This window comes from Myotis nattereri (genome assembly GCF_964212035.1).
Source record: "Myotis nattereri genome assembly, chromosome: 16".
In the NCBI taxonomy this organism is placed as follows: Eukaryota; Metazoa; Chordata; class Mammalia; order Chiroptera; family Vespertilionidae; genus Myotis; species Myotis nattereri.
In genome coordinates, this window is record NC_138091.1 from 4,566,652 (window position 1) to 4,587,667 (window position 21,016).

Here is a 21,016-nt window from a genome sequence, read left to right on the forward strand (position 1 = left end):
CAACCAAGATTACTTTATCCAGCAAAGCTATCATTCAGAATAGAAGGTCAGATAAAGAGCTTCACGGATAAGAAAAAGCTAAAGGAGTTCATCACCACCAAACCAGCATTATATGAAATGCTGAAAGGTATTCTTTAAGAAGAGGAAGAAGAAAAAGGAACTCTTACCATTTGCCACAGCATGGATGGAACTGGAGAGCAGATAAATACCACATGATCTCACTCATTTGTGGAATATAATGAACAACATAAACTGATGAGCAAGGACTGATCCAGAGACGGAGAGGCATTCATTGGACTGTCGGGCTTTGGAGGGAGGGTAGGGGAGGGTGGGGGTAAGGGGGAAAGATCAACCAAAGGACTTACATGCAGGCATATAGGCCTAACCAATGGACATGGACAACGGGGGGGGGGGGGGGTGAGGGCATGAGCAGGGGGGTGGGGGGATAGAGGGCAATGTGGGGATAAGGACACATATGTAATATCTTAATCAATAAAAATATATTTAAAAAAAGAAAAAAAAAGAAAAATGGATCTACCAAAAAAAAAAAAAAAAAAAGGAAGATCATCAAAGAAGGAATAAGTGAAGGTAAAATAAAAACTTTCATTTTTCTTATTCTTAAATGATCTAACAGTTTGCTCAAAATAATAATAGCAACAATGTATTCAGTTATGTATGCTTGTATATACCTTATGTGTAATACTTAGGAATGCTTATACTAGCGAAATGAATGACTGCAATAATACAAGAGATAGGAGAAAGGAATAAGGATTATTTTGTTATTAATAAGGTGAACTCACACTACCTGCGAAGTGGTATAGTGTTAGTTGAAAGTGAACTTCGATTATTTATAAATGTATATAAAACTTTAGGGCAACCACAAATGCCTTAACCAGGAATCGAACCCTGACCTCCTGATTCATAGGTTGATGCTCAACCACTGAGCCACAAAACTATAGATTTTAAAGTTTTAAAAAGTATAATTGATATGCTAAGTACAGAAAGAAAATAAAATCATAATTGGAAAAACAAAAGACTGAAAGACAATAATTGAAACAAAGAACAATGACAATAGAAAAAAGTTACAAATATGGTAGATATTAACCTAACTCTATCGATAATCACTTTTAAGATTAATGGTCTAAATGCACCAATTAAGAGAAATTTCAGAGTAAATGAAAAAATACAACCCAACTATTTGTTGCCTACAAGAAACTCAAGTTAAAACAGAGAAACACATAGAGATTAAAAGTAAATGGATGGCCCTGGTTGGTGTGGCTATGTTGGTTGGATGTCATCCCATGCACTGAAAGGTGCCGGTTCAAATCCCAGTCAGGGCACATGCCCAGGGTGTGGGCTCAATCCTCCAGTAGGGGGTGTGCAGGAGGCAGCTTATCAATGATTCTCTCTCATCACTGATATTTCTATCTTACTCCCTTCTCCCTTCCTCTCTGAAATCAATAAAAATATATTTTTAAAAAGAAAAGAGCTTATTTGCTCTTTATTAAAAAAAAAAGAAGAAGAAGAAGAAGAAGAAGAAAATATACCTGGTCGGTGTGGTTCAGTGGTTAAGCATTGACCCATGAACCAGGAGGTCACCAGATGGATTCCCAGTCAGGGCACATGCCCAAGTTGCAGACTCGATCCCCAGTAGGGGGCATGCAGGAGGCAACTGATCAATATTTCCCTGTCTCACTGATTTCCCTTCTCCCTCTCCCTTCCTCTCTCTCTAAAAATCAATAAAAATATATTGTTTAAAAAAAAGTAGCCGAGACCGGTTTGGCTCAGTGGATAGAGCGTCGGCCTGCGGACTCAAGGGTCCCAGGTTCGATTCCGGTCAAGGGCATGTGCCTGGGTTGCGGGCACATCCCCAGTGGGGGATGTGCAGGAGGCAGCTGATCGATGTTTCTCTCTCATCGATGTTTCTGACTCTCTGTCTCTCTCCTTTCCTCTCTGTAAAAAATCAATAAAATATATATTTAAAAAAAAAAAAAGTAAATGGATAGGGAAAAAAACCCATGCTAATACTAATAGAAAGAAAGCAGGAGTACTATATTAATTTCAGACAAAGCAGACGTCAAAGTAAGAAAAGTAATCAGAGATGAAGAAGAGCATTACATAATGATAAAATTATATTTACGTAAATATAAATTCTTCAAGACATAAAAATTCTTAACATGTATGCCCTTAACAACAGAATCAAACCATTAAGGCAAAAACTGATACAAGTGCAAGGAAAAATAGATGAATCCACTATTATATTTGGAGACCTCAATAATCCTCCCTCGGAAATAGACAGATCCAACGGACAAAAAAAATCAGTAAGCACATAGTTGAACTCAACAACACCATCAATCAACTGGATATAATAGACATCTATAGGCTACTTCATCCAACAACAGAATACACATTTTTCTCAAACTCACCAAAATAGATTAGACCATAAAACATACCTTAACAAATTTAAAAGAGTAAAAATCACTTGTCTCTTCTCTCAGATAATGATGGAATAAAACTAGAAATAAATAATAGGCCCTAGCCAGTTGCTCAGTGGTTAGAGTATCAACCCACGGACTGATGGGTTGTGGGTTTGATTCCAGTCAAGGGCACCTACCTCATATCTTGGTTGCAGGCTCAATCCCTGGCCCTGGTTGGGGAGCGTGTGGAGGCAACCAATCAATATGTCTCTCTCACACTAATATTTCTCTCTGTTCCTCCCTCTCCCTTCCACTCTCTCTAAAAATCAATGGAAAAATAGCCTCAATGAGGTGCCGGGAACCAATCCCAGCATGTCGTAATTTCAAGAGTTTCATCAAAAGGTTGATGAAACTTGGGGACTCAACAGGGTTGAGTCACACATGTAATCACCATCTGGGAATGGCTAAAGGCATTTCCCCAAACCTGAATAGGAAACCGATTGTGGCTGCCAGACAATTAAAGAGCATCTTAATCTACATGTTATTGCCTCCTACTGAAGAAACACCTAAACAGCCGTAGGCTATTCCCCAAACTGACAATGCTTCTGTACCCTTTGACCTTGTCTTAGGACAAATTGTGTTAATAAAAGCAAGGGTCCTAGACAAGGAGGGAGTCTTCAGTTCCTTTAGCTGACCCCCAATGCCTTTCAAAATTATATCTCATCTCCGGACTCTTTATTAGTCCCTGGACTCTTTACGCATCAGCCTTTTCGAGATTCCTGAACCCTTCTTGATGCTGGGACAAGAACCCCAGCAATGAGGATTAATTAAAAAAAGAAAAAGCAATCAATAACAAAAAGATAACTGGAAAATCCCAAAATATGTGGAAATTAAACAACAAACACACTTCTAAATAACTCATGAGACAAAGAACATAGTACTTCAAGAGAAATTTTAAAGTATTTTGAAGTAAATGAAAATGAAAACACAACTTATCAAAATTTGTGGGAAGCAGTGAAAGCAGTCCTTGAAAAGAAATGTATAGCATTGAATGCATATATTAGAAAACAAAAAAGATCTGAATTCAATCTAAATTTCCATCTTAGGAAACTAGAAAAAGAAGAGCAAATTAAATTCAAAGAAAGCATACTAAAAGGAATCATAAAAATTAGAGCAGAAATAAATGAAAGTGAAAACATAAAATCAACAAAACCAAAAGTTGGTTATTTGAAAAGATTGAGAAAATCGGTAAGCTTCCAAGGTAACTAAGAAAAAAAGAGAAAGGACACAAATTGTAATTTTGGAAATGAAAGAAGGGACATGCCTAAAGGTCCCACAGATATTAAAAAGACAGATAAGGGGTGGGGATAGATAATAAAGTGCTACTATGAATAACTCTATGGCCCACGGATTTGATAACCTAGATGAAATGGACCAATTCTGTAAAACACCCAATTTGCCAAAACTCATACATGAAGACACAGGCAATATAAACAGGCCTGTAGTACTTAGTATAGAAACTTGGATTCATCTTTCTTTATAAAAGTTCTTCCTATCTATCTATGATGTTCATTCCTCCCATTATCTCTGAAGGCATCCAGATTTTTTTGACTCCTTTGACGCTTAGGTTTTTTCCAAAAGAGGTCTTCCCTTAATTCCTCTCCTTAAATTTAATTTAATTTATCTTATTATGTTGGCTTCTCTATTTCTTTAGACACAAACAGAATTTGAGATCATTTCCTATAGTTTTCATGTACCTTCAGAATCCAAAGTTACTGTTGTATGGAAGATGGCCAAGCAGATTTTAGAAAGGTAGGCATGTAATACTGGAAATTCAAACAACTAAATAAGAAAGCATATATAAAGGTTAAAAAATGCTAGTCTAGTAAATTAAAAAGTAGAATGTGTACAAGTAGAAAAGATTCTCACATGAGTGGTCTGACGAGATGTTGTGTGGAACCAAAACAAAGTCATCCGTGTCACAAGAAGAGTTCTTGCTACTAGTACTGGCAGAATCTTTGGACACTTGTAGATAGTTGGGAGGACCCAATGGTGGGGAGGATAGGTTTTCTTCCTGAATATGCTGCATATCTGCAAGGGACTAAAATTAACAACGCAAAGTTAACACTGGCCTAATAATAAAGTGCAAGTCAGAACAGGCATTACAATAAAGAGTTGGTGTGTGTTTGTTTTTTTCATTCAATTAGGCATAAAGTTCAATTCCATCTAAAATTTTAATAAATCTCTTTGGAAATCTTTCCCTTCAAAAAGCACAGTTTTTAATCTCTTTGCATAAAGACTTCTTAAATGTTTTCCAAAAGTGATACTTAAAAATATATCATGCTGCCCTAGCTGGTTTGGCTCAGTGATAGAGCGTCAGCCTGGGGACTTAAGAGTCCCAGGTTTAATTCAGGTCAAGGGCACATGCCTGGGTTGCGGGCTCAACCCCCAGTAGGGGTCGTGCAAGAGACAGCCAATCAATGATTCCCCCTTATCACTGATGTTTCTATCTCTCTATCCCCCTCCCTTCCTCTTTGAGATATATATATATATATATATATATATATATATATATATATATATATATTTTGCCATTTAGCACATGTACCTGTATGCCTCACCTACAAGTTTTATGATGAGTCTGTACTGTCCCAACATCCCCAGTTTCAGCTCATTGCCTAGCAAAGCAGATACTCAATAACTGTTTACTTAACTAAAACAAACTGTCCAGGGACTTTAATGGCATCTTGCAAGCACACACAGTTTTAAATCTCCAATTGCAAAAAAACACTGTAAACGGGAAAGCAGACCATATTAGGTAAAAATGTAAACAAATCAATAAGGATAACTGCATTTCAGCCAAGAGATGTATTTACACTCACAAAAAGAAAGATTTGGAAAACCTTCAAGGTATGGGTGCACTTCTTTTGTTTTCCTTTGTTAGGGGGAGGAGTTGGTCTGTGGGAGATGGGACAGCAAGGGTAGAAAACATATGAATATATGTAAACAAATACTCAGGTGTAAGTAGCTCTTTGCACCTTTTGGCACTTGCCTAGTTCAAGGTTTCTAGTGACAACTCTAATTGAATGTCTTGATTATGCAATGGTTTTCTAAAACATCAAAATGCATGAGTTATTATGTATTAAGTCCCTATTACATTTAACCTTTGTTTCTATTTAAGAAGAGAAAACATACTTTGTAATGCTCTTTAAATTCATTGAAAGTTACTGTGCAATAAAACCCGTCTCAAATCTCCTTATCTCTTCTTTTTGTGTGTGATGCACACTTGATATAAAACCTCATTACTTTTTTTTATATATATATTTTATTGATTTTTTACAGAGAGGAAGAGATAGTTAGAAACATCAATGAGAGAGAAACATCGATCAGCTGCCTCCTGCACACCCCCTACTGGGGATGTGCTCGCAACCCAGGTACATGCCCTTGACCGGAATCGAACCTGGGACCTCTCAGTCCGCAGGCCGACACTCTATCCACTGAGCCAAACCGGTTTCGGCAAACCTCATTACTTTTTAAAAAATATGTTTTTATTGATTTCAAAGAGAGGAAGGAAGAGGGACGGGACGGAGAGATTGAAACATCAATGATGAGATACAAACATTGATGGGCTACCTCCTGCACGCCCCCTACTGGGGACTGAGCCACAACCGGGATGTGTCCTGACCAGGAATCGAACTGTGACCTTCTGGTTCATGGGTCGACGCTCGCTCACCCACTGAGCCTCTCTGTCCGGGTCTCCTTATTACTTTTTGAAGATAATTTACATCTCAAGGAAGGTAAGACGGAAGGACTAACTATTCTGAACATCAACCATGGGCTGGACACTGTGAAGAGCTTCCCTTAACTTCAGTCCCATTATGGAATCCATTCCATCTTTAAATAAACAGAACTCAGAAGGTCAGGATTTGCCCAAAATCACACAACTAGAAGCAACTGAGTTGAGATGTTATTCCAAGTATGACAAGGTCTTTCTAGCGATTTAGGCAGAAACTTTCTGAATTTCTTCTTCTGCTATTTATAAAATTACTTGTATCCACAGCCGTCTTGGGGAAAGAGATGCTTCTCCTTGTTCAAAGCTAATCTCTCCACCATCTGTGTTCCAATTTCATTCTCCCCACCTCTTCAAGCACCTAGGTCAACTTCCCTCTCTCTGACCTTCTACCCTCTGCACATAAACATGTTTCATTTTCTCAGATCTCAAATACCTGCAACCCTCTCAATTACCATCTTCTCTTAACATTTCTTGAAATTATCAATCTGTACTGACTCAAATTCCTCACTTCCCGTGTACCCCTAAACCAACCATAATCCACTTTCTGCCTTCAATGCTCGGATAAAATTGCCTTTACTAAGTTTACCAGTAACTAACCACTGCCTACTCCTTAAGTTCCTTGAATTCTTTGCTGCAACTGAACTGTGGACCATTCCTTTCTTGACACTCAACCCCCCCATTCAGTAACCCTGCTCTCCCTTGCTTTTCCTACTTCTCTCTTGGGAGTGCCCGCTTCTCACTTGCCCCTTAGGAGAGAGGAGTACAGAATTCCCCCAGGTGCCACCCTGCTTCTCTACTCCTCACGTGCTTTATACTCACCCCGTCACCATGCTACCCTACCTTCAAGCACCATTACATAATGAGGACTCCACAGCGCAGGTTCTCTCCAATGAGTTCTAGCCCCTCCGCTACTTGCCTGCACAATGTGAATTCATCGCTTTTGTACTCCCAAGCATTCCTCCCCAGGCTCCCTTACCGAGAACCTTCACCATCATCCCTTTATCCACTGCCTTTAAGGTCCCCCTCTTCCTTAAATCCCAAGTTCAAGCATCTCCAAGCTCTGCAAACTCATTACCTTTCTCCCACCTGCTTTCCATCCCCTTCTCCTTTTTTTGTTTCTGCCTTAGTTCAGGTCCTTATTCTTTTTTTTTTCTTTTAATACATTTTTATTGATTTCAGAGAGGAAGGGAGAGGGAAGGAAAGAAACATTAATGATGACAGAGAATCATGGATCAGCTGTCTCCTGCACGCCCCCTACTGGGAATAGAGCCTGACCCAGGCATGTGCCCTGTCTGGGAATCAGAGCGTGACCTCCTGGTTCACAGGTCGATGCTCAACCACTGAGCAACGCCAAAAAAAAAAAACAAAAAAAAAAAAAGCTGCAATAGTCTTGGGCTCTTTCCTCCAGTGGAGAGACCTCTCTACTTGTCTCCAGGCTGGTCCTCCACCTGCTTTTAGAGGCACCTACCTTAAAAAAGAAGAAGACTCTAGCTAAAACACACAATGGATCCTATCATACCTCCACATAAAATCATTCAAGTACCTCAAATAGCTTTAAGGGTAAACTTGAACTCCTTAGCAATGCCTAAATTCTTTCAAGGTACAGCCTATCCCTTTAACTTGATTTTCCCTTCACCAATGCTCTTTATACCCACCAGACTGGACTGCTTAGAAGACTTGTCCAAGAGTACTTCCTGCAATGATGGAAAAGTTCCATATCGAAGCTGTCCAGTATGGCAGCAACTAGCTATATATGACTACTGAGCACTTGAAATGTGGCTAGTGTGACTAAGAAACTCATTTTTTAATTTTACTTAGTTCAAACCAATCCTATATAATAAAAGGGTAATATGCAAACTGACCCTAACAGCCGAATGACTGGGAATGACTGGTCACTATGACACACACTGACCACCAGGGGGCAGACGCTCAATGCAGGAGCTGCCCTCTGGTGGTCAGTGTGCTCTCACAGCGGGGAGCTCTGCTCAGCCACAAGCCAGGCTGATGGCTGCCAGTACAGCGGTGGTGGTGGGAGCCTCTCCTGCCTCCTCAGCAGCGCTAAGGATGTCCAACTGCAGCTTAGGTCTGCTCCCCACTGGCAAGTGGACATCCCCTGAGGGCTGCCGGGCTGCCAGAGGGATGTCTGATTGCCATCTTAGGCCCAATCCCCCGGGGCGCCACCAGGTGGTCATCCCCCAAGGGGCCCCAGACTACGAGAGGACACAGGCCGGGATGAGGGCCCCCCCCCCCCCGGAAGTGCACAAGTTTTTGTGCACCAGGCCTCTAGTTTGAACATAAGTGGCCATGGAGGGCAACAGAGTTCCTTCAGTGGGCTGTGCTTCCGTGACTTCGTGAATGAACATTTCTCTGCCTACAATACTATTCTTTTACTGATTCACCTTGCTAACTCTTCCTTCAAATCTCAGCTCAATGCCCTCTTCTGAGCAGCCTTCCTTAGTTCTTGGTCTGTGGTCTGATCTCATGCCCCTCATCCACATTCCCACAGGCAATAAAGACATTGACAGGCCTGCTTCTAATAGTGATTGATCAGCCTGCCTCTTCTCCACACAATTAAAACTCCTTACTGTCATATCATTCATCAGTATCAACCAGGACCTCACACAAAGCAGGCTTTTAGTAAATGAATAAAACTAAATAATACCTTTAAAGAGATATCATCTAAAGAGCATTTAATCTATAGCCATGTGAAAGTAAAAAAAAAAAAAAAAAAAAAAAAAGAATGTGCACACTTGTGTACATTAACCCTGAGTAAGAATCTACTCCAGCCATAGGAAGGGAGAGAATGCATGTATGAAATCATCTTACTTTTGGGAGATTATGTTAAAAACCAATCAAACCTGCCATTTTCTAATCTCACCAACTGGAAATTATAGAAACATTCCTTCATTCCTTTTATTCTCCAGCTTCCCTTTTTATTTTCACTTTAAGCGTGAGCTTTCCATAGAGGCCTTCTAAAAATGGGTTCCCTCTGGATATGCCTCCTCTCTCCTGTGCCCCTTCACTCCCGTCAGCGCTCTGTCTTCCCCAGTAGCCCAAAGCCTCGCTCCTGTGGTGCTCTGCTTTTCAATGCTACCTACCCAGCAGAAACACCACCATGCTCTCACCAGGTAAAGCCATTTCCAGCTCCACATCCTTCCCACTGGCCTCTTCCTCAACCCTTGGTTATTCTACCACCCAAAAGCTCCATTACTCCTGCTCCCACAGATGCGTCCTGTGTCCCTTTTCTAGCATAAACTTTGCTTTCTGTATTATGTATCATGCGTATCACATATATTACTTCATAATAATAGCTACGGCTTATCAAGTACTCACTATGCCAGGCACCCTGCACAGATCATCACACGTTGCCTTTATGCAAAGGTTAATTAGGCCTACCTTACAGATACAGAAGCCAGGCTCAGCTCTGGACCTGACTGGCCCAAAGTCACGAATGAGCAAGCGGCCACAGCACTGAGGCCAGTTATGACGACTCCAAACAAAGCCCACAGTCTTTCCATGGCAATAGCCTTCCTCCCCACTTATCCCGTCACTCCAAATCCAGGGCTTGTCGTTCTTTAAACTCATGGGAATATGACGAAGTCTTGTTCGCCCACCTGCTTGTTCTATTCAGCTTGAGTCTGCAGGGCTTTGAGAAGGATGTTTGCCATAGGCTGACTAGCATCCCCTTAGCTAAGGGTTGTTAGGTTTCCCAGGAAAATAACAATAGCAGTTGCCCTTCCTAAGTATTTATTGAGTGTCAAGCACTGCAGCAAGTGCTTTTGCTCATTTCTCCTTTTAAAACCCCATGAAGGAGGTAAATTATACTCACTTTACATATGAGAAACCAGTTTAGAGAGATTACGTCTTGTCCTAGTTAGTATGGCGAGCAAGGGTTAGGAAGCTCCCAAGCCCCATACTTTTAGGCCTCTGAGTGCCCTCAACCAGCTAATCATACAAGCACCTCCTTTTATGGCTCCCCACCCTCCTGCCAGCAGAGTTGAAGAAATTCATGGTACCAGGCTAACCTGGAACATACAATAGCTGACACAGGAGCCCTTGGACCTTCTGCTTGTACAAAATCCTCAAGGTCACCACCCTCCCAGGTTGCAACAGAGATCTGGGGAAGGGCCAGTCTGGGAAAATACAGAAGAGGGTAAAGGAAGGCCTTGGGAGTGGAGAGGAAGCAGCAGTGACCAGACTGAGCAGTTCTCAGGGTCAGGAAGGAGCACAGAGGGGAGGGAAGGAAGCCCTGAAGAAAGGGCTTGGGAACCCTCAGCAGAAAGAAGAGGCTGGAGTGGACCAACCCTGCAGGGCCAGTAACCACAACTAAGGGAGCCCAAGTCAGTGCCGGACTCCAGGGTGGCTCCTCCACACGGGCATTCCATGCATAGTAACTATCCAAACTGTGCACGACATTCAGATAAAATAAGTCTTATTAATTCCTATCCGCCAGGATTTAAGTAAGAGGCTCTCTTGGTTTGCAAGTATCATCCTTCCCAACCCCAAGGGCATGCAGAGACCAGAGTAACACACTCACTATTCAGAGGAAAACAGCCAGAAGATAAAACTTCTTGCTGAGGCTAAAAAAGGGTGGAGATCAAAAGCTAGGTCCATTTGACCTAAGCCTCAGCTGCAGGCAAACACTACATATAAAAGGCATACCTACAGTGTAGTCACAGGCTCCATCAGTGCACAGACAGCAGCACAACTGCAAATATTTTAATAAAACCAGAACTCACTGGTGGAGAGGCAAAGCGACAAGGCGGAGAGCTGCCGCAGGCGCTTCCCGAGGCAGAGCCAGCACACAGGGGCACGGGGACGGGGCAAGCTGTCAGAAAAACACAGGAGAGGAGGAACACCACTTGTAGTTCAACCACATGACTCGACTGACAGAGAAACCTGTCAAAACTGCTACAGGTCTGTGTAGACCAAAAATTCACATTAACCTACTTGTTAAATGCAGCAACAACTAAAACTATTTCAATTTGGCTTCAGAAGTAAAAAACAGAACTGTTATGAAATAAACACAACTATAGGTATTTTAAAAAAGGTCAATGAAATCTTGAAAAACATAGGAAAAAATTAATTTTGTAATACAAAATACTAATGTTTTCCTTAAGCTTGTATTCTCTCCTTAATAAAAATGCAAAAAGTGGGTACTCACATTTTTTTACTGGAACTTGCTCAAGAAAAGGATGGCTAAAAAACGCTTCTGTAATGAGAAATGAGAACGCAACCTTACTCAGTCGTTGACTAGAAAATAGGTTAATCTTGTCGATGTAGTCAACATAGAGATCATAAACAATTATTAACTCATTTATGTTGCCTCCATTTCCTTTAAATGTAAAAGCATATTATTTTTATAAATCAAAATTATCAAATTATACGTAATTCTTAATCAATGAAAATTTTAAAATAATTGTGAATTTCCAAAACATCCATTACCAACACAGCACACCCTGAGGCACTGAGGCAGCCGCGGTCCGGTGTGTGTTCTCAGCAGACCAGCCAGGAGCACGCAGCCCTTCCTCGGCATCTTTTGAACTATGGCTGTTCACTGTCCTAAGAGGAAATCTAGGTAGCTGATTTGTACACTAAATTCTATCCTTCTATCCCAGAAGTAGTCCTGCAGCTGGTTTCAAAAAAATATTTTTTTAACTATTTAAAAAATATATTAATTTGATTTAATTTCTTCACTATCCATCAAGAATAAAAGCTACACAATAAGCCTGATAATAAAAGATAGTAAGTAGCTCAGCCAGTGTTGCTCAGTGGTTAAGGATCAAATTATGAACCAGGAGGTCAGGGTTCAATTCCTGCGCCTAAGCCGGCAGTCAGACATCCCTCTGGCAGTCCGGGGCTCTCGCAGTTGGGGACCCCTCACTCATTACTGCCCGCCTACAGCGGAGGCAGGAGAGGCTCCGGCCACTGCTGCTGCACTCACCAGCTGTGAGCCCAGCTTCTGGCTGAGCGGTGTTCCCCTTGTGGGAGCATGCTGACCACCAGGGGGCAGTTCCTGCCTTGAGCATCTGCCCCCTGGTGGTCAGTGTGCGTAACCAGTCGTTCTGCAGTTCAGTCAATTTACATATTAGGGTTTTATTATATAGGTTAGGATTACTACAGAAAAAACAGCAAACACATTTTTTTCTAAAAAATTTAAAGATTAGCCGAGGCCGGTTTGGCTCAGTGGATAGAGCGTCGGCCTGCGGACTGAGAGGTCCCGGGTTAGATTCCGGTCAAGGGCATGTGCCTGGGTTGCGGGCACGTCCCCAGTGGGAGATGTGCAGGAGACAGCTGACCGATGTTTCTCTCTCATCGATGTTTCTGGCTCTCTGTCTCTCTCCCTTTCTCTCTGTGGAAAATCAGTGAAATATATTTAAAAAAAAAAATTTAAAGATTAGAGTTATCTGATAAGCAACTTCATTATACATGTTTTATGGGTTTTTTGGTCTGTCATTTTGGAGTCTTGCTATTTTACATAAGATTGATAAGAACAAGTTAACAAACTATCCCTCAAAGAGGAGCTGATACCCAAACAGTTTCAAGGGTAAATGTTCTCTCAAAACCTTAAAAACTACATAATCCCTATAATACTAAGCACTCTAAGTTCTTTCATTAAGTGGTAAAATAGTATATGAAGATACACTGTGATATATTAAAGTACTGAGGGGGAAATTTTTAGCTTTAATGCTTATATTATAAAAGAAGAAAGGTTTAAAATCAATGATAGTAGCTTCCACCTTAAGCATCTAAAATTCTGAGATAGCCGAAACCGGTTTGGCTCAGTGGATAGAGCGTCGGCCTGCGGACTGAAGGGTCCCAGGTTCGATTCTGGTCAAGGGCATGTACCTGGGTTGCGGGCACATCCCCAGTGGGAGATGTGCAGGAGGCAGCTGATCGATGTTTCTCTCTCATCGATGTTTCTAACTCTCTATCTCTCTCCCTTCTTCTCTGTAAAAAATCAATAAAATATATTAAAAATAAATAAATAAATAAAATAAAATTCTGAGATAGCCCGGCCAACGTGGCTCAGTGGTTCAGTGTCGACCTATGAACCAGGAGGTCACAGTTCGATTCCTGATCAAGGCACATGCATGGGTTGTGGGCTTCATCTCCAGTGTGGGGCATGCAGGAGGTAGCTGATCAATGATACTCTCTCATCATTGGTGTTTCTATCTCTCTCCCCCTCTCCCTTCCTCTCTGAAATCAATAAAAATATATTTTAAAAAGTAAAATAAAATCCTGAGACAGGCAGTGGCCTCTAAGAGGCCCCGCAGCCCACTCCCACAATGCACGCTGGAGCTCAGCTGCCGCGGAGCACAAGCACCAGGGCCGCCATGAGGAGGTGCTGCCCTGGGCCCTAAACCCCATTCTTAGAAGTTAGGAACTTTTCTGCCAGGATACTGGGGTGTTTCTCCTCCATTCCTTCTTCCAGATCTTTTCCCAAATAGTTCACCAGCCTCAACCTCTCCCCTCTGATATCCAGGTGCCTGTGACATCTGTACTTAGATACCAAATGGCCATCTTAAATTTAACATGTCCCACCTAAACCCTAATCTTGCCCCCACACCTGCTCTAGCCACACACTCTTTCCCAACCTTGTAACTGACAGCTCCATCCTTCCAGCTGCTCATGCCACAAACCTGGGAGTCGTCTTTAAGTCTTCTCTTTCTCTCACACCCCACATCCAATCCATCCAGAAATGCAGTGCCTCTGCCTCCAAAAAGATCCAGAATGCACCACTTTCTTCCCACCTCCCTTGCTTTTGCCGCAGTCTAAGCTGCTTCATCTCTCACATGGTGGCTCTCTGGTCTCCTTGAGTCTGCCAGCCTCCTCCTGCCTCCTCACCCCCAGCCCCCACCACAGGCTATTCTCACCAAGCACCAAACCGGGCCTTTTCACATTAGTCAGATCCAATTCCAATCGTTCCTCTCCTCGAAACCCTCCAATGGCTCCCCATTACACTTTAAGCAAAAGCCCAAGTCTTTATACGACCTTCCCAGCGCAGGGCAGTGGTATGGCTACTCACTCTGCCTGAAAAGCTCTCCCAGAGACACCCACGTGGCACACACACATCAATCCAGTCTTTATTCCAATGTCACTTTCTCAGAAAGGTCTTCACTGACTACCTTAAAATTTTAATCCCCACCCACCCTCATTTCTCTTCCTTCTTTTAGTTTTTTCACAGTACTCATCACTTCCTAATATAGCAAGGAATTAGAGTTATAATTTGTTTGGGTCTCTTCCCCACTAGAATATATGAATCATGAGGGCAGGGATTTTGTTTATTACTCTATCCCCCATACTAAAACATAGCAGGCACTCAATAAATATTTACAAAGTAAGTGAAAGAGAGACATAGAGAGAAAAGTGAAACTGACTTTAATTTTCTTCTGAAACCTCTATAGTGTCTTTTAAAAAAAATCTTTTCAGAATATACAAATAAAATCAGAAAGTATGAGAAAATTGAAAATATTACTTACCAAAGTCCATTCTATCTTTTTGGTTTTTCTGAAGCAAACCCAAAAGAAGATTAGCCAAATAAGGGGATGTTTCTCTGGGGATGCTGAGGGAAAGGGGGAAAAAAAACAAAACAACCTAAGTGGTGAGTTTATATACTACATTAACTACGCGACTTTTGCCTTAAATGTGATAAACAAAAATGTATATGCGATTTCACAAACACTACATCTCATACCAATACCATAGTAAAGCCTCAATCCTCAAAGGAAAAAAAAACATACAATAAGGAACTGCCTTTGAGAATGATGCCTGTTATGTGCTCACTCCTGTGGAATGCTGGAATATCTACATGAAGAAAGCACTTCACAAGCACAGGCAACCTTGAGTTTTAACACAACTGCAACCTGGGACTAACAGTTACTATAGAGTTCTCTATTAAAAGAAGAGCTACCTCCAATTCATTCTGAAAAAGGCAGAGCTTAATAAACACAAGTGAGAAATAATACAGCTTCCTGAAATCCAACAAGAAAAACACAAGGCAACTGAAAAAGGAATAGTAGAAATATGCAATTCACAGAATAAAACTACAGAAAGGACATTAAACAAATAAAAAAGAGTCAACCTCACTAAGACAGAGAATAATGCCAAGTAAGCTCTAGCGCTCCGTCCGTCCCATTGGTGAGGCAGGGGTCTGACGGCACCCTGCTGGGTAAGTGTGGGGGAGGTGCCCTCTGTGCTCTATAAGCAAGGAGCAGCCAATCGGGAGAGCTACCTTCAGTCCAGCAGGTCCACCTTACAGCTCCATCCGAAAGAAACGCACAAATGTGTGTACACTCTCCCTCCTTGTGCCCCCCACTAACGCCTATTTGTAGTAACCAGAAAATAAAAACAAGCATCTGATCAAACAAAACCTGATATTACATATAACTATGAGACTCTGTGTAGCCATTTTAAAGAATGCAGTAGTTGCTGAACAATGTCTATGTTACACTGTAGAGTAGAAAAAGTTGCAGGACAATTTGAAAAATATGATGTAATTTGTATTGAACTATACATGTGTATATAAATATATATATACATAAACAAGCATTCAAACGTGCAAAAGGAACTTGCAGAAGAAAGATTTAGAAGGATACACAGCAAACTCTCATTATCCCTAGCAGGGGAAGGCCTAGGGGGAATTTATTTTCTACTTTATGTACATCTATTCTGATTGCATCTCCTTCCTCTCACAGAACAAATATAACTTCCATAGTTTTTCTTTTCTTTTTAAAATATGTTGTATTATTTTTTAATATATTATTTTTTATATATATTTTTAAATTTTTTATTTCAGAGAGGAAGGGAGAGGGAGAGATAAAAACATCAATGATGAGAGAGAGAACCATTGATCAGCTGCCTCCTGCACGCTCCCTATTGGGGATCGAGCCCGCAACCCAGGCATGTGCCCTTGACCAGAATCGAACGCAGAAACCAGCTAGTACTAAATATATTCTTATTGATTTCAGAAAAGGGAAAGGGAGAGAGAAACATCAATGATGAGAGAGAGATCCCATTGATCAGCAGCCTCCTGCATGCCCCCTTCTGGGAATTGAGCCCGCAACCTGGGCATGCGCCCTGACCAGGAATTAAACCAACTGACTGGTTCATAGGTCAATGCTCAACCACTGAACCACACCAGCTGAGCAAAATATGTTTTATTGATTTTAGAGAGGAAGGGAGAGGCGGGGAGAGATAGAAACATCAATGATGACAGAGAAACACTGATCCGTTGCCTCCTGCATGACCCACATGGGGGATCGAGCCTGCAATCCGGGCACATGCCCTGATCAGAATCAAACAGGAGACCTCTAGGTGCATGAGACGATGCTCAACCAACTCAGCCACAGAGGCCAGGCCCATAGTTTTTCTTTTAAATACACTTTTAAATATATATAAAAAAGAAAAATGATACAGCACTGCACAGGCACCTATGATGCACTAGTAATTTTCTAATTTCCTATTATAACAAATGTTCTCGTTGTCATTGACAAAAAAGGCTCAATAATGGCAATACATAAAACAGAAAGAGTTCAAATAAATAACATTGTATTAACAAAGAGTAAAGCTCAGTGTAATGAAACATACCTAGGCATTAAGCTTCTGTGTTTTTCATAAAACATCCTTAAGTCTTGAGGACTATTGGCCTGTTTAAAAAAAAAAAAAAGGATTAATTTACTAAATAACAGGGGCAAAAATTCTAAAGCATATGATTGATGTTTACATTCTTGCTATAGAACATAGATTCTGAACTTGGAAGCCACAGATTGCTGAACAAGCCATAGAGGCCACCAGGAACTTAATAAAAACTCTGAAATGATATGCAAATTCTACATATCTGGGCACTGAGGTCAAACACTCAAGAGGCCTGAAACTTAGAAAAGATTAAGAACCACTATTCTAGAGGTTAAGAGCTAATGTTCATGGCCTATCCAACAGGTACACTGTTACTGTGTAAAGTCAGGGTGTATTTTAACCTTAAGACCTTCAAGGGATTCCAGGAGGAGAACTAAGAATCCCGCTACTCTTCCTACTCTTCCGTCTCTCCACAGGAGCAAGCAGCACCCTCCCAGAAAGAGCTGCCGAATGAGTGAAGCTGCTGGTGCAGACAAACTGACTCTGAAAACTAACTGCCTGACCTGGTTGTGTCACTGAGTTTTAAATACCATCTTAGGCTAATAAGTTCACTTGGATCCAGCATTCAGATTCAGAAAACCTCTATGCAAATATGCAATACGAACTCAAGAGGAATCATCATGATTACATTCTAGACTCGCAGCCGTGGGCAAACTACGGCCCGCGGGCCGGATCCGGCCCGTTTGAAATGAATAAAACTATTGCAAAAAAAGACCGTACCCTTTTATGTAATGATGTTTACTTTGAATTTATATTAGTTCACACAAACACTCCATCCATGCTTTTGTTCCGGCCCTCCAGTCCAGTTTGAGAACCCATTGTGGCCCTCGAGTCAAAAAGTTTGCCCACCCCTGTTCTAGAGGGCCTCTTTTTGACAGGATGTTAGGGCAAAAGAGGAAATGGAGACAGACTCCAAATAATTTCCATAAAACCTAAGCAACGAGCTCTCTGAGCCAGCAGTGATAGGTACAGCTATCTGAAGACAGTTTCCAGTGATATTCCCAGGCTAGCCGTAGCCCTCCTTGGATTCCAAGACCCCAAAACCAGGCTAAGCAGGAAACGCTGACATCACAATTCATACCCACTAGTTTCCAATACCCTGGAAAACCTGTAACGGGCTCAGTCCAACTACAAAGGAAAGGCAGATAAAAAAATTTAAAAAAACTGTTTTGGCTCACTACAGCAGTTTTTGCCTGTAACTAAATCAAAATAAGTCACAAAGGAATCAAAAACACTGCTTTCAAAGTATTCTCCATTTTATAAGTCAAAGGCAAATGCAAAATGAGAAGATCCCAAAACTGAACACATAAGAAAAAGTCAGGATACCTGAAACGGTGGTTTTCCAACGAGGCACTGGTATATTACTGTTCCTATGCTCCACAAGTCTGCCTTAGCATCATAATGTTGAGACATAATAACCTCAGGAGCCTGGGGTAAGAAAGTTCAAGAGAGAGAGCATTATGTTATTTACATAATTAATATGCACATATTAATTAACTGGAAAACAAAACTAAAATAAACACCAAACATTGTGATATTTTCCTAATTAAAATGAAACTGTAATGAATACAGAACTACTTTCTTACACTGACATTTACTGGTAAATCTCAAAAACAATGTTGCATGAAAAGAAGTTGTAGAAACAAGCATTTTTATATATTATGAAATACAGTAAGAGTACTAAAATAATAATAAAGAAATACACACAGCAATTACAGGATAGAGGTTACTTCTGGGGGAGGAGAGGAGAAAAGTGGGAAATGGGAAATGGGAAAAGGGAGAGGTACAACAGAAACTTGGACTGTCACTGAAATAATCTTTCTAAAAAAGAAATCAAGGCAAACATGGCAAAATGTTAACTCTGCTAAATACAGATGGTAGGAACACGTGTTTGCTATACTAATCCTTTTTTTTCTGTCACTTGAAAGCTTTTAAAATAACAGAAAAACTGTACTACAAAACACAATAAAAATTATCTTAAAAACAAAGGCATTTATTTATCTGCTGCTTTGCTAGAGCCATTTTCTCACCTCTCATTAGATGCTGCTTTTTAAAAATACCATCAATCAGGACAAGCATTAAACAGAAATGTGAAATATATTAAAGATAGTGAAATTTTATTTTCCAGGCATAACATTTTTATTGTCCCTTGTAAATTTCTTATTGAGTCAATTTCCTTTAAAAACCAGTTCAAGCACTCTCTCTACCCTCAAAGCTATTAGCCCAAGGCCGGACTAATTTCATACTCAACAAGTGAAAAATAATTTCTAAATTATATTAAGTTAAAAATTTTGTATATAAGCAGTAAAATTATGATCAAGAAAGTAAATCTAATGTAAAATTTTTTTCAACTTTGATTACTAGTTCCCTTGATTTCAAAGTTGATTTTAGATGAGACAAAATCCTAATTAAAAATAAATCCATTTTAAACTTAGAATTGAAACAGGTACATTTATTTACTACGCAGGATATTTCTAGGCGTAATACTTCACATTAGTTTAGAAGTTTCATAGCCTAACCCAGTGATGGCGAACCTATGACACGCGTGTCAGAGGTGACACGCGAACTCATTTTTTTGGTTGATTTTTCTTTGTTAAATGGCATTTAAATATATAAAATAAATATCAAAAATATAAGTCTTTGTTTTACTATGGTTGCAAATATCAAAAAATTTCTGTATGTGACACGGCACCAGAGTTAAGTTAGGGTTTTTCAAAATGCTGACACGCTGAGCTCAAAAGGTTCGCCATCACTGGCCTAACCCCATCAGACCTGGCAATATGCATATGAAAGAATAAAGAGGAAAGCTAAGATTGTTCGGCTTTAAGTGTGACACTGAGTAAAAAAGCTTCTACAATATAGGGATCTCATCAAGAGAGACAATATGCAAAAAATTAATGTATCCTACAGCTGAAGAGATGCCCCAAAAAGTGTTTTGTAAGTATTCCTAATATTACACATCAAGTATAGCATGACCATACTTCATCAATTTTTATTTTCAATTTAATCTAGTAAGAAATTTCTACAATAATTAATTTTTAATTTATTTTAAAATATTTTTTATTGATTGATTTTAGAGAGAAGGGAAGTGAGAGAAAGGGAGAGAGAAACATAAATGAAAGGTACACTGATGGGTTGCCTGCTGCATACCCCCTACTGGGAATCCAGCCTGAAACCTGGCATGTGCCCTGACAGGAAAGGAACCTGTGACTTTCTGGTGCACAGGACTGCGTTCAACCAACTGAGCAACACCGGCCAGGGCAATAACTAATTAAAAAACAAAATTAAAACCAATGGGCAAAGATGACTAACTATTACAGTCCACTGTGCTAAAGCAAAAGGTGTCTGTATTATAGCATTATCAGTAACATAATTAATGCTAGTGGCATAAATAACAATTCAGACTCTATAAAAACTGACATCCGCCGAAACCGGTTTGGCTCAGTGGATAGAGCATCGGCCTGCGGACTGAAAGGTCCCAGGTTCGATTCCGGTCAAGGGCATGTACCAGGGTTGCGGGCACATCCCCAGTAGGAGGTGTGCAGGAGGCAGCTGATCGATGTTTCTCTCTCATCGATGTTTCTAACTCTCTCTCTCCCTTCCTCTCTGTAAAAAAATCAATAAAATATATTTTAAAAAAAACACAAAAAACTGACATCCTACTTGGGAACAACCGTTATACTTACCATGCTATGGCTGTAAACACACAAGAATGCGGACACTCACTCACCATGTACATTGGGGATCCGCACAGTGTTGCAGCCATCATGTTACTATGTAGGTAACGAGCAAAACCAAAATCCGCTATTTCACAAAATAAAAAGAAGAAAAACAAATGATACTTTTGCTCACACTTAACACAGATCATGTAATTCTTCAGGAGATAAGAGGGCACAAAAGAAATTAACAGCCATTGAATAAGACTCTTTATCAAAGAAAACAGTAACTACTTCAATTTTGACAAGCTAAGAAATAGTAGTAGTCAGCAATTGTTCAAGTCAGTGCTCTGCCAGTTTTGTAACCAAGGAGAAAGCACCAAGCTTTGCAAGGGAAAACGCTAATTATAATAAATAATTCATTAATATAGCTCTCATTAAATATCAATACCAGGTGTAGAATTTGAACTGTTTTTGTCCAGCAGATATCAGATAACATTAGAAAATTTTAA

At 40.4% G+C, this 21,016-nt stretch overlaps 1 protein-coding gene across 1 annotated transcript in view; it reads right to left on the bottom strand.

Annotated features, from left to right (window-relative positions):
* Positions 1-21,016, bottom strand: part of ULK2 (unc-51 like autophagy activating kinase 2) — a 116,157-nt gene that overhangs the window by 54,154 nt on the left and 40,987 nt on the right. The window contains exons 7-13 of the mRNA XM_081110789.1: positions 20,579-20,652; positions 18,175-18,276; positions 16,801-16,859; positions 14,694-14,776; positions 11,375-11,422; positions 10,950-11,038; positions 4,347-4,518 (exon numbers count right to left, since the gene is read on the bottom strand). Of these exons, the coding sequence (XP_080966915.1) occupies positions 4,347-4,518; positions 10,950-11,038; positions 11,375-11,422; positions 14,694-14,776; positions 16,801-16,859; positions 18,175-18,276; positions 20,579-20,652 (627 nt within the window). The remainder of the gene's footprint in view (positions 1-4,346; positions 4,519-10,949; positions 11,039-11,374; positions 11,423-14,693; positions 14,777-16,800; positions 16,860-18,174; positions 18,277-20,578; positions 20,653-21,016) is intronic.